General features: G+C 35.3%; 1 protein-coding gene across 3 annotated transcripts in view; it reads left to right on the forward strand.

The window, feature by feature from the left end:
• NPHP3 (nephrocystin 3) overlaps positions 1-12,616 on the forward strand; it is a 41,221-nt gene extending 28,605 nt beyond the window's left edge. Inside the window, exons 18-27 of one of the 3 annotated variants that reach the window (XM_077865158.1) lie at positions 421-515; positions 1,083-1,205; positions 5,067-5,256; positions 5,414-5,655; positions 6,501-6,576; positions 7,740-7,867; positions 8,764-9,004; positions 10,206-10,331; positions 11,081-11,196; positions 11,979-12,616. In XM_077865158.1, the coding sequence (XP_077721284.1) occupies positions 421-515; positions 1,083-1,205; positions 5,067-5,256; positions 5,414-5,655; positions 6,501-6,576; positions 7,740-7,867; positions 8,764-9,004; positions 10,206-10,331; positions 11,081-11,196; positions 11,979-12,156 (1,515 nt within the window). In that variant the 3' untranslated portion in view covers positions 12,157-12,616. Of the gene's footprint in view, positions 1-420; positions 516-1,082; positions 1,206-5,066; positions 5,257-5,413; positions 5,656-6,500; positions 6,577-7,739; positions 7,868-8,763; positions 9,005-10,185; positions 10,332-11,080; positions 11,197-11,978 lie in introns of those variants that run through there. The other 2 variants (XM_077865159.1, XM_077865160.1) reach the window with 2 other exon arrangements.
• The last annotated feature ends 333 nt before the right edge of the window (positions 12,617-12,949 follow it).

A 12,949-nucleotide genomic window follows, 5' to 3' on the forward strand; every position in this document is an offset into this window, starting at 1 on the left:
TGACTGGTACAGTTCTTAGCCACCTGCAATGCAGTGGTTGACTTATGTGTATACAAATGCAATGAAGTCTTTCCTGTGAGCATGCTGCATTATAAATGTTTATAATCTCACAGGCTTATCTTTTATTATTATATATTGCTTAAATATATTCTCTTCAGTGTTTTTTCATCCACATTTCTGATATTTTTACTGTAGTAACTAAATATTTGAGTTAAATTGTGTTTTAAGTGCTTCCAGGAGATTTTTATTCTCTATCAGTTTATCAAATAAACATATCCTGAATTTTAAAATACTCTTATTCCATCTCTATTATGCAACTATAAAATGGAAATAATTATAAATTTATGTTTATAAATTAATTGTTAGATATACAATGACTTACAAAAAATAGACTATAATATTTTTTCTTTTTCTTCCCAGGCTTGGGAAACAGTGAGACTAGAATATATGGAAGGTCCCACCATTATTTCTTCATGTAGGCAAAAGCTAATCAACTATTTTACCATGCAGCTGAGGTATTATAAATGTCCATATTGTTCTTCTACAACACATTTTACCTCTGGGTCTTTACTTCTCTTTCTTAGCTTATAACTTAATGTATAAAAATTTAATTATTATGAAAAAGATTAAATCATCTCACCTGTTAATGTCAAAAGAACAAAAGATTATTATGTAAGTGTCTTTTAATAGTATGCTAAAGATTTAAACTTACATGATATCAGTGCAAGGTCATTTTATTATTTTTATTTTATTCCAGTTAAATGGTTTAAATATATGTGTATGTCTGTATATCCATGTGTGTATATTTGGATTGATTGGGTTTTTTTTTTTTAATAGTTTGATTTTAGGAAAATACCTTGAGAATTTGGTTAGTGTTCTTGATATCACTGTATTCATTTTCTTAGATTGATAGAGTTTCTGATTTTGACCTAATTTTCTCAGTATTAGATTATAATTAGAGTCAGGGATAGATGTCAAATACATTTTTCTCCCTTTAACATTTGTCTGAAGGCTTTTGAGGCAATCTCCTTGTTGGAAAAGTGTTACTGAGTATTGTCCCTTTGTCCCTTCCCTTCTAACAGTCAGGACCCAGTGACCTGGAGGAGTGCAGATGAGCTCCCTTGGCTTTTTCAGCAGCAGGGAAGTAAACAGAAGCTGCATGATTGCCTTCTCAATCTCTTTGTGTCTCAAAACCTTTATAAAAGGTAAGAAACGTACTTTTAGAACACCTTCCCCCCCCCCCCCCAAAAAAACAGATTTAAACAGTTGTTTGGTATAACAAAGAAAAATGGCATTTTTAATGTAGTTTTTTCGGGTCTTAATTACCCGAAACCATAAAACCCTAGAAAACATAGCCAGTAAACTGCTTAACATCAGTCTTTGGTGATGATTTCTTAGATCTGACACAGAAAGCAAAGGCAACGAAAGCAAAGTAAACTGGTGGAACTATATCAAACTAAAAAAGCTTCTGCACAGCAAAGGAAATCATAAACAAAATGAAAAGGCAACCTACTGAATGAGAGAAAATATTTGCAAATCATATGTCTGCAAAGGGGTTAACATCCAAAATATATAAAGAACTCATACAACTCAATAAGAACAACAAGAGTCTGATTTTTTAAATGGGCAGAGGGGCACCTGGGGGGCTCAGTTGGCTAAGCATCTGCCTTTGGCTCAGGTCATGATTCCAGGGTCCCAAGATCGAGCCCCATGTAGAGCTCCTTGCTCAGCGGGGAGTCTGCTTCCCCCTCTTCCGCTGCCTGCTGCTCCCCCTGCTTGTGCAGTCTCTGTTACATAAATAAATAAAATCTTTGAAAAAAAATAAATGAAAAATGGACAGAGGATCTAAATAGACATTCTTCAAAAAAAATATACAGATGGCCAACAGATCCATTTAAGGATGCTCAACATCACTAGTCACCAGGGAAATACAAAATAAAAGTAAAATGAGATATCACTATACACCTGTTAGAACGACTATCATCAAGAAAATAAGAGATAATAAATGCTGGCAAGGATGTAGAGAAAAGGGAACCCTTGTGCATTGTTGATGAGACCATAATTTTGTGCAGCTACTGTGGAAAACAATATGAGGTTCTTTAAAAAATTAAAAATAGAATTGCAGTATGACCCAGCAATTCACTTCTGGGTGTTTATCTGAAGAAAACAAATAAAATTGGGATGCCTGGGTGGCTCAGCAGTTAAGCGTCTGCCTTCAGCTCAGGTTGTGATCCCAGGGACCCCGGATTGAGTCCTGCATTGGGCTCCCTGCATGGGGCCTGCTTCTCCCTCTGCCTATGTCTCTGTATCTCTCTCTGTATCTCTCATGAATAAATAAAATTTTTAAAAAAAATAATAATAATTTGAAAAGATATATGCACCCCCATGTTCATTGTAGTGTTCTTTACAATAGTCAATATGTGGAAACAACCTAGGTGTCCATCGATAGATAAATGGATACAGAAGATGTATGTATATATGTGCACATTACATACATACAATGGAATACTATTCAGCCATAAAAATGACATTATGCTAAGTGAAATAAGTCAGAGAAAGACCAATATAGCATGATCTCACTTATATCTGGAATCTAAAAAAAAAAAAAAGAGGGGATCCCAGGGTGGCTCAGTGGTTTAGCGCCTGCCTTTGGCCCAGGGTGTGATCCTGGAGACCCAGGATCGAGTCCCACATGGGGTTCCCTGCATGGAGCCTGCTTCTCCCTATGCCTGTGTCTCTGCCTCTCTCTCTCTCTGTGTCTCTCATGAATAAATAAAATCTTAAAAATATATATATATAAATAAATAATAAAAAAACAAAAAACAAACATGCTCTTGATAGAGGAAGAGATTGGTGATTGCCAGAGGGAGAGGGTAGGGAGTGGGCCAAATGGTTTAAAAGGAGTAGAAAGGTGTACAAACTTACAGTTATAAAATAACTCCTGGTGATATAGTGTGCAGCAGTATTATAGTTAATAATACTGTATTGCATATTTTAAAGCTGCTAAGAAAGTAGGTCTTAAAAGTCCTCATCACAAGAAAAAAATTCTGTAACCATATATAGGGACAGATGTTAATTAGACTTATTGTGGCGAGTATTTTGCAATTCAGTAGTTTCCCCTTTCCATGGCAGATACATTCCAAGACCTTCGGTGGATGCCTGAACCTAGAGATCCTACCAAGCCCTATATATGTTTTTTTTTTCCTGTGCAGACATTCCTATGATAAGGTTTTAATTTAGGAATTAGGCATAGTAAGACATTAACAGCAATAACTAACAATAATATCGAATAGTTATAACAACATACTATAATAAAAGTTATGTGAATGTGGTCTGTCTCTCAAAATATCTTACTGGATTAATTTAGACTTCTCGTGATGCTGTGAGATGAAAGAATGCCCCAGTGATGAGATGAAATCAGGTGAATGGAGAAGGCATTATGATAGAGCCTTAGGCTACTATTGACCTTCTGACCTTATGTCAGAGGAGGATCATCTCCTCCTGGACCGTGTTGATCACCACTAACTGAAACTGGGGATAAGACAGATTGCTGTGTATATAAATATCAAATCATGAGTAGTTCATCTGAAACTAATAAATGTTATATGTCAACTATATCTTACAAAATAAATAAATTACAGAAAAATACTATAATGCTGTAAAAAAATGAGATTTAGAGAGAAAGCAACTGGCAAAGAGGGATTTCTGAGTGGGCCCAGAGAGATGAAATTGGATTCAGCTGTAAAATTTAGGTAAGTGGAAAGAGGTAATATAAGGTCTCCCACTCACAATGTGATGTTTAGTAAGTCCAGACTATGGGCTGAGCTGTGCATATTATATTAACCTAAAATAGTTATGGTATCCCCAAGCTAGGGATAAAACAGGGCACAATTAAAAATAATAATAAAAAAACTATAAAAGTCTGAATCAGTAGTCCCTGAATTATGAAACTGGGAGAAATTTTAAGATAATTTGCAAATTGCCATGGGATCTTCTTTTTTCCAAGAGGTGAAGAAAAAGAATATTCTTAATAATCAGAACTGGAATGATCTTGAGATAGCTTTCTATCTTAATCTTGCATTTCAGCAGCTTCAGATCAAAACCACCGAGGGAGGTGGCTCATGATGTCTGCCTCTCAGGGCCTTCAGGTATCTCAGTGTAGCCTTCAAACCAGATTCTGGGCTCTACACAAAATTTGATTGGTATTAAATTTAAAGAAAGGATTACCCTTTTCCATAAATGTATTGTTTGTCTCTTCTGGTTATGTTTGAATTTGCCAGTGGCCAAACCACCTTTTTACAATCAAGCTTCTGACCTCTAAGCCTCATGGGGGTTTGGGTTGCTGTCTTATTTAGAAATGTAGACATTTCTCATAACATAGCTACATAATTTGTTTCGCTCCTAAGTAAACTTTTCAGATTTCTTTGTTATACCTCATACATTATTTCTGATCTCCATCCCAACTTTTCATAGTTCCCTTGAAATCAGATATACTCTTTCTGATTTCCAGCTCTCCCATCCTACTATTGTCATCTCCTCAGATGAGTAAGCTTGCTTTTATATTTATATTCTGACAGTTGCCTATGTTTCATTAATTTCTTCCATTCTCAAAAAAAAAATTTCTTCCATTCTAATTTCCATCATTTAAAATAATTATTTGAGTGAAGTCAGCAGTTGACTGTGTATCATGAAATGTCTACAAAGGATTCTGGTAGATTCCCATTGGTGGATAACCATAATGACATTAACGACAGCTGCCAACATTATGGAGTACTTGATCTGTGCCATCATCTGCTTACAGTAGCCTCTGAGACACCTAGGGTTGGTGACCCCCTTTCTGCAGATAAGGATGATGAGGTGTAAGAGGTCAGACCACCTGCTCACCATCACACAACTAGGAAGTGGTGGACTCAGATGGCAGAGTCTATCGTCAGTCTTACCTCTCTCTACACTATAGTTGCCTACTAATAAAGTGTCAGTAGCCTGATAGGAATTCTGGCATTTTCACTCAATAGTGAGTTTTAAAGTTTATTTTTCATTAAATTACTGGTTTTTTGTTGAAACAGAGGACACTTTGCTGAGTTGCTGAGTTACTGGCAGTTTGTTGGCAAAGACAAAAGCGCAATGGCAGCAGAATACTTTGATTCATTGAAGCAATATGAGAAAAACTGTGAAGGCGAGGAGAATATGATTTGCTTGGCTGATCTTTATGAAACCCTGGGGCGATTTCTCAAGGACCTAGGCCTCCTCAGTCAGGTAACCAGCCAGGAATCAGAAGCAGCGTGGGTTTTTCTTGTTTGCTCTTCTTTCCATACTAGGAGGTAGGGCAGCTTTCATTTGCTGTGCTAATAAGATTGCAGATCTTACAGCATTTCACTGGCTTTAACTGCCCTTTAACTTTTTTCCCCCCTAGGCTGTGGTGCCTTTGCAGAGGTCTCTAGAAATTCGAGAAACAGCTTTAGATCCAGATCACCCAAGAGTAGCTCAGTCCCTCCACCAACTAGCAAGTGTATACGTGCACTGGAAGAAGTTTGGCAATGCAGAACAGCTGTATAAACAGGCATTAGAAATCTCAGAAAATGCCTATGGTGCGGAACATCCACATATTGCTCGTGAACTTGAGGCACTTGCAACTTTGTACCAGAAACAAAATAAGTAAGACTTAGATCCATAATACTCTGGCTTAATGATGGGGAGTCATAAAATTCTTAATGTAGTTACGTGGTAAGCTTTTGTTTTGTGGCTGTGTACTTTTCTCATCCAATATTCTTTTGAATCTACCATGTTTGAATATTATTCTGAGTCTTGGGTGTTTGTGGAGTAAGCAGAAAATTAGAACTATGAGATCCATCCCTATTTGAAGGTGTGTGGAGGATAGAGAATGGACTTTGGAGTCATAGAGTCGGGTTTGAATCTGGGCTCCTTCACCAACTAGCTTTGTAATGTTAAGTGTGTTACTAATACAGGGCAGCCAACCATTGCCCGCAGAAAAAATTTACTAATCCCTGGTGTAATAAAAAGTCTCATATCTATTAGACACACCCACTGATTGGCATCTTTTCCTCTATCAGAAACCATGTATCATAAATGATACATACTGGAATATTTTCTTTTAATTTCTAGAAGTATTGTTTCACACAAACTATTTACATTTATATTTGACCAGAATTAGCACATACAGGAGAAGGTGGTAGAGCAAACTAAAATTTTAGATTTTCATTTAGTTAGGTCATCCTTTAGGATTCAAAGTGAGTTAAATCGGTTAAAAATCTGTCAAATGTCAGCTACTTGGAGGACTAGGTTCATTTTGTTAGATTTTGTTTTTTGAAGGTTTTTGTTAAAGATTTTTAATTCCATGTGACTATCATTTTTAGAAATTATGCTATATTTAAGAGCCAAAAAAAGCTTTACACAAGGTAAGGAATGCTTTCATGTCACTGAAGTATGATACTTTGGATATATGTTTCTTTTGTTTGACTTTATTTATTTATTTTTTTAAGATACGAACAAGCTGAACATTTTAGGAAAAAATCCTTTAAAATTCGTCAGAAAGCTACAAGGAGGAAAGGCAACTCGGTAATGAGAGGTTTCTTTTGTGTTGTGTTTTGAACCAGAGGAAAAGAGCATCTCTGAATATCATAATATTGATGCATAATACTTCACATATTTAAGAACTTTACATAATAAAGTGATTTCTGTAAAAGTGCTAACATTTTCTTATATACACATAAGACATGTTTAAGTATTAGTATTACTGAGAAGTACAACTTAGCAGACTTTTAAAAAGTAGAACTATTTATCATGGTTATTTAGCAGTATATACATATGTGAAAACATGTTGTACACTTTAAACTTATACAGTGTTTTATGGCAATTATATCTCAAACATGGGAAACATTTTTTTTTACTTTTTTTAAAGTGGAATTGTAAAGTTTATTTGAAGGCTAGACTTTGGAAGATTTAAAAGCGGCTTCAGTTTTTTAAAGGAAAAGCAAAAAAATTTAATGTTAGATTCGAATGTAGAGAAATTCTAACCTTTGAGCGCAACACACACAAAATTATTTTCATTTTCTAAGCTGCTGATAAAATCTAAATATAGCTTTTTTAACTTCAACTGCTGTGTACATTTTAAAAATTAAATATATTTGACATATAACATTGTATAAATTTAAGGGGTATAACATGCTAATTTGATACATTCTATATTGTAATATGATTGCCATTGTAGTGATAGCACCTCTGTCATATCACAGAATTATATATTTTTTATGATGGGAATAATTAAAATCTAATCTCTTAGCAAGTTTGATGATTATAATACAGTATTGTTATCTACATTCACTATACTGTGCAGTTGATCTCCAGGATTTGTCTACTACTTGCAGGCACTAGGTGCATTCTAAGTACCTGATGTTTTTCTGTGTTTAGCAGTGGGATTGGTAAATATCAGCAGGTTAATTCTGTGTCCTGATCCTTTTGAAGGATTTGGGACTCAGTTCACTTTGCTCAAGTATCTCATCATCACTTTTAGAAAACAACTTTTAATGACTTTTAGAAGGTGATGCCATGTGGAAGTATGCGTATTTGCAATAACTATTGGATTAATTCAGTGTGATACTTAAAATATTTGTAATCTACTTTAAGGGGAACAAAAGGATAAAGGATTTCTTAGAACTCCAGTGTAGTTTCAGAATCAATGACTGCACTTACTAATTATTATAAATTTGTTTTTGCTTCAGTATGGATTTGCCCTTTTACGTAGACGAGCCCTGCAGTTGGAAGAGCTCACTTTAGGTAAGGACACGCCTGACAATGCTCGGACCCTCAATGAGCTGGGTGTTCTCTACTATCTTCAGAATAACCTAGAGTGAGTACCATGATGTGAATAATGAAAACAAGTCTGTTTTATCTCTTAGATGCAAAGCTGCTTTATGTTTCTATCAAGTCAAGCTAGAATAAATTGATAGAAACCATGCCAGATTTTGCATATGGTATGTTATGAACATAGCCATGCTTAACAAAGACCATGGCATTTTTTTTTTACTGTTTCCCATCACGTTGTTTCTTTTATTAACTAAAAAGTTATTCTGTAGCATCCCTAGTATGTTTTATATGTCTATAAAAGTGTTTTGTGTAGATACTATACATTAGACTTCACAGAAGAAACTTGACATCAAGGGAGAATAAAGAATAGAATGTAGATGGCTGCTAGTTTTGGTTTTCAGTTTATTTGGACTTAAAAGATTCAAAAAGACATATTTATACTCTGAAGAAGTGTTTGGGGCTTCTGTGGATTTCAGAAAACTAACAAATTTGATACTTTGGCTATCAGAAAAATGTAACAAATACTTAGCCAGCCTCAGAAAGGGTTCTTCAATTAAAAATTATATAGCACTAACTTCAAAGGGGAAATCAACGAATACCAAAATCTTTTGAACTAGGTCTAATAATAATAGTAAAAGTATCAGAAGTTTTTTGGAAAATATTTATGGGTTTGTCTTTTAGAAAAAGTCAAGTGAAGAACTGAGGCAATCATCCAGATAATTTAGGCCCTCACACTATCAGGAAAGCATTTTTAATTTTTGGAAAAGGGCAGGAAGGGATAAAGGGTAGGAAAGAGAAAGAGGATTTTGAGGTGAATCCTTGATATTACCTATCTTGGATTTAAAAATAAAAATACTTAAGTTCTCCCCCTAACTAGCGCTAACAATTCTTACTTCTAGAGGATCGATTATTTAAGCCATTTTGGGGTTTTGTTCATAGAACAGCTGACCAGTTTCTGAAGCGGTCCTTAGAAATGAGAGAGCGAGTTCTAGGACCAGATCACCCCGACTGTGCCCAGTCTTTAAATAATTTGGCAGCTCTGTGCAATGAGAAGAAACAGTACGATAAAGCAGAAGAACTTTATGAAAGAGCTTTAGACATCCGGAGACGAGCATTAGCTCCTGATCATCCTTCTTTGGCCTATACAGTGAAACATCTTGCAATCTTATATAAGAAAATGGTAAGTAATCTGTGGCATGCTTACATGTGTTTCATAATATACCAATTAAGTTATAATTACTGTCAGCAAAATAATTTGTCTTCTGATGGATAGATTATTATTTTCTGTGAGCTTTTCAATCATAAGGATTTTTTTTTAACAAATAGCTGAATAGAACATTAAAAAACACTATACCAGAGTTAACTAAATTACAGTACTGGTTGGGTTTTGTTAAAATACATTCCAAAGACAAATGCATTCCTCAGCATTCTGATTGGAACTTATATATCAGAAGTTCTAAAATTCAGCCACTATTAAGTTTTCTGTGTTAAGCAGCCATAAACACAACAAATCACGTAGTTATCAGAGGTGAAGGAGGAATCTCTATAGGAGGTTAAATGAGTATTTAAATTTCATGGTTTCTTTTCTTTGCTTACAATAAAATATAACTATTCTTTGCCATAAGGTTCTAGCCTGAGCAATGTTGGAATTGTTGTAGCTGTTCTAAAATGAAAAAAAAAAAAAAAAAGAGAAGTCTGATTTCATTTAGTATGGTTACAGAGCTACGTAGACTTTTTTAGACTTCATAAGACCCTTGCTGGTCAACCTGGCCCTGAAACTGAAGTAAGAACAATGCATTGTTGCTATTTCTGCCCAACTTTCAAGTGAAAAAGAAAACTAATCTCTGCCTGGATGGCTCAGTTGGTTAAGCATCTGTCTTCAGCTCAGGTCATGACCCCAGGGTCCTGGGATGGAGCCCTCCATCGGACTCCTTGCTCAGTGGGGATCCTACTTCTCCCTCTCCCTCTGCCACTCACCATGCTAATAAATAAATAAAACCTTTAAAAAATAATTAGAAAAATCTCGAAGGGGGTTGGTGGGAAATGAAATTTTATTTTGATGCCATGTCTAAATTATATATAGTAACAAACATTTTACTGGCATATTTTGACTTCCCTGGGAACTGAGTAATAATGGGACCTTTATAAAAGGGCTTTCTGAATTATCAAAATGTATTTATATTCAATGTAGCTTTACTTACATATTCTATTAGATTTCAGTTATCTATAAGCTGAACCATTAAAGTGGGAGAAAATGTTTCTGAAATTCTTTTTCCTCAAAATGACTCATTAATAGAAAATTCTATTTATGGAAGAAGCTCTGTGATCAGATAGTATTTATTATTTTAATATTTTTGTTAGATTTCACTGTTATTTTTTAGGGGAAACTTGACAAAGCTGTACCTTTGTATGAGCTGGCAGTTGAAATTCGGCAGAAATCCTTTGGCCCAAAACACCCCAGTGTAGCTACTGCCCTGGTGAACTTAGCTGTTCTCTATTGCCAAATGGTAAGTTCCCACATATTAACTCTTTATTAAGAGTTTTAAGGTATGAAATAGAAAAATGAAATAGATGTAGCATAGTAAAAGTAATTAAAGAAAATTTAAGATTACTAATGCTTCCTTTAGTACTTGAGAAGTTATTGAGGTCACATTTGTAAGGCGATCCCTTCCTCTTAGTGTAAAACACCTACAGAACATTTATTTAGCTCATGGCATAAGCTTCATTTTTTAAATTCTGGAGACTGTACATCTCTATGTCTAATACTGTCTTTAAGCTGTGCCATTTGCTTGTGATAGGTGAAAAGTAGTGTTACACCCACTGGGCAATAAAGAAACACGATTCTACTTACACGATCAGTGGTCACCAAACTAGGTCTAAAACTTAGGTTTCTTTCTATTACATGCTTCTACTATTATGATTAGTAATAAACTTTTGTTTTATCTACATCCTGTAGGAAGATATTAACATTATTAAAGGGGCTTGCTTACTGGGACACCTGGGTGGCTCACTGTTTGAGTGTCTGCCTTCAGCTCAGGTTGTGATCCCAGGGCTGGGAATCGAATCCCACATCGGGCTCCCAGCAAGGAGACGGCTTCTCCCTCTGCCTGTGTCTCTGCCTGTCTTTCATGAATAAATAAAATCTCAAAAAAAATTAATAAATGGGTTTACCCCAGTAGATCAGCATAGTCAAAAATTTTAGATTTCAGCAACTCAATGTATTCAAGTGAGCATTATTCTTTTTTTTTTTAATAAGAAAAAACACAATGAAGCCTTGCCATTGTATGAAAGAGCATTAAAGATTTATGAAGACAGCCTGGGTCGGATGCATCCTCGAGTTGGAGAAACATTAAAAAATTTAGCAGTGCTTAGGTAAGAATTTTTTCAGTTTCCTAAGAGCAGCCAAACTCATTTTTGGAACAGCTTTAACTTATAAAACAACACAGAATATTTAGTGCTGATTGTTTTTTCTTGGGAGGGGGAAGGGATTATTTCGGGTTGATTTACTTCAAGATACTGAAGTAGTATCCAGAAGTGAAATGTAGGTTGCATAATCTATTTTATAGAGGAATGGATCATGTACTGTTTTTCACTACATTTGCAGCTAACTGGTAGTTAGATGGGCAATTTGCCATCCTCAAAACTAATTTACCATTAAGTGCATGTAGATTTTGAGGTGCTTAGGTGGCTCAGTTGGTTAAGCATCTGACTCTTGGTTTCAGCTCAGGTCATGATCTCAGGGATATGAGATTGAGCCCTGCATCAGCCTCCATGCTAGGCCTGGAGCCTGCTCAAAATTTTCTCTCTGTCCCTCCTCACTACCCTGTGTGGACACTCTCTTAAAGCAAAATCAATATGCACCTTTTTCTTTTCCATCTAGGTTTGTGAATCTCAGGATGCAGAGACTTCCCTTAGCAATTTCACTGCACTGCACCCATTACATGGTCCTAATAGTGTCTATATGTAAGGCACTGAGATATACCGTAGCAGTTCAGAAAAGAAAGAAGAGTTTGAATATTTTCTTTTACTGGTCTGAGTGAATGCACATACTAAAAATAGAAAGGGGAAAATGAGGAATTATCCACAACTTGTATCCTATAAAGTCATTTCAAGTTAAGAGAGTATACTATTTTAACAATTTTTTTCTTTCAAAGCTATGAAGAAGGGGATTTTGAAAAAGCTGCTGAACTATACAAAAGGGCGATGGAAATAAAAGAAGCAGAAACCTCACTTTTGGGCGGAAAAGCTCCTTCCCGACACTCAAGTGGAGACACATTTAGCTTAAAAACAACCCATTCTCCTAATGTTTTCCTTCATCAAGGACAGAGGTAATAGCAATTACAATTCACTGCAAATGTACCTTAGGATAAAATAATTAGGAAACATATGGAACCTAAGAATGTAAAACATAAAAAGATGTTATTTTTGTGATTTAACTGATATTTGCATGAAATTACGTTGGACTACATTAAAGTTTGAGTCATGATTGTGTCAGTGTTAGCTGCTTAAAAGAATCAACTTTCCAAAAAGAAAAAAAGAATCAACTTTCCTATTGTACGAGGTCTACGGATGTTGGACACATTAGAACCCTAAGATGACATGAAGAATGGATCATGAAAGTCTCTGTTCAACAAGAGCTAGCAGAGCTGCTAAGACAAGTTCAATTCCATAATTCTTTCATCTCTCAAGAGCTGTGTTGGCCTCAGCATTCCTGGTTACGCTTTTCAGCAGTAGCCTAGCCCAATTCTCTACCTCAAAAGTTTCAAGGAATAAAAGGATAATGTTTATGAAAGGTTTGAATTGTCTTCTGTAAAATGAATAATGGTTGTCTGTTACATTTTTTTAAATTCTAGCCTTTCCATGAGCAGACTAGGCTAAGCCCTCTGCTTTCTATGCTCTCTACATTGTTCTGCTTTTATATGTACCTGCATGAGCTGAAGTTATTAATGCAGTAATAAGTCAAGCTCTTAGCATTCTTTGACCTTCCCCAAGATAGGGACATGACAATCTCCTTTCTTAAATGGCCTAAACCTCTTTCTTCATCTATCTCAAACTAATGTCAATTTTATATTGAAAAGGAAATGTTTTACAGGTTTTATAAATGTTTTCATAGTTCAGTTTTGCA

Source organism: Canis aureus, chromosome 22 (genome assembly GCF_053574225.1).
Source record: "Canis aureus isolate CA01 chromosome 22, VMU_Caureus_v.1.0, whole genome shotgun sequence".
Classification (NCBI taxonomy): Eukaryota; Metazoa; Chordata; class Mammalia; order Carnivora; family Canidae; genus Canis; species Canis aureus.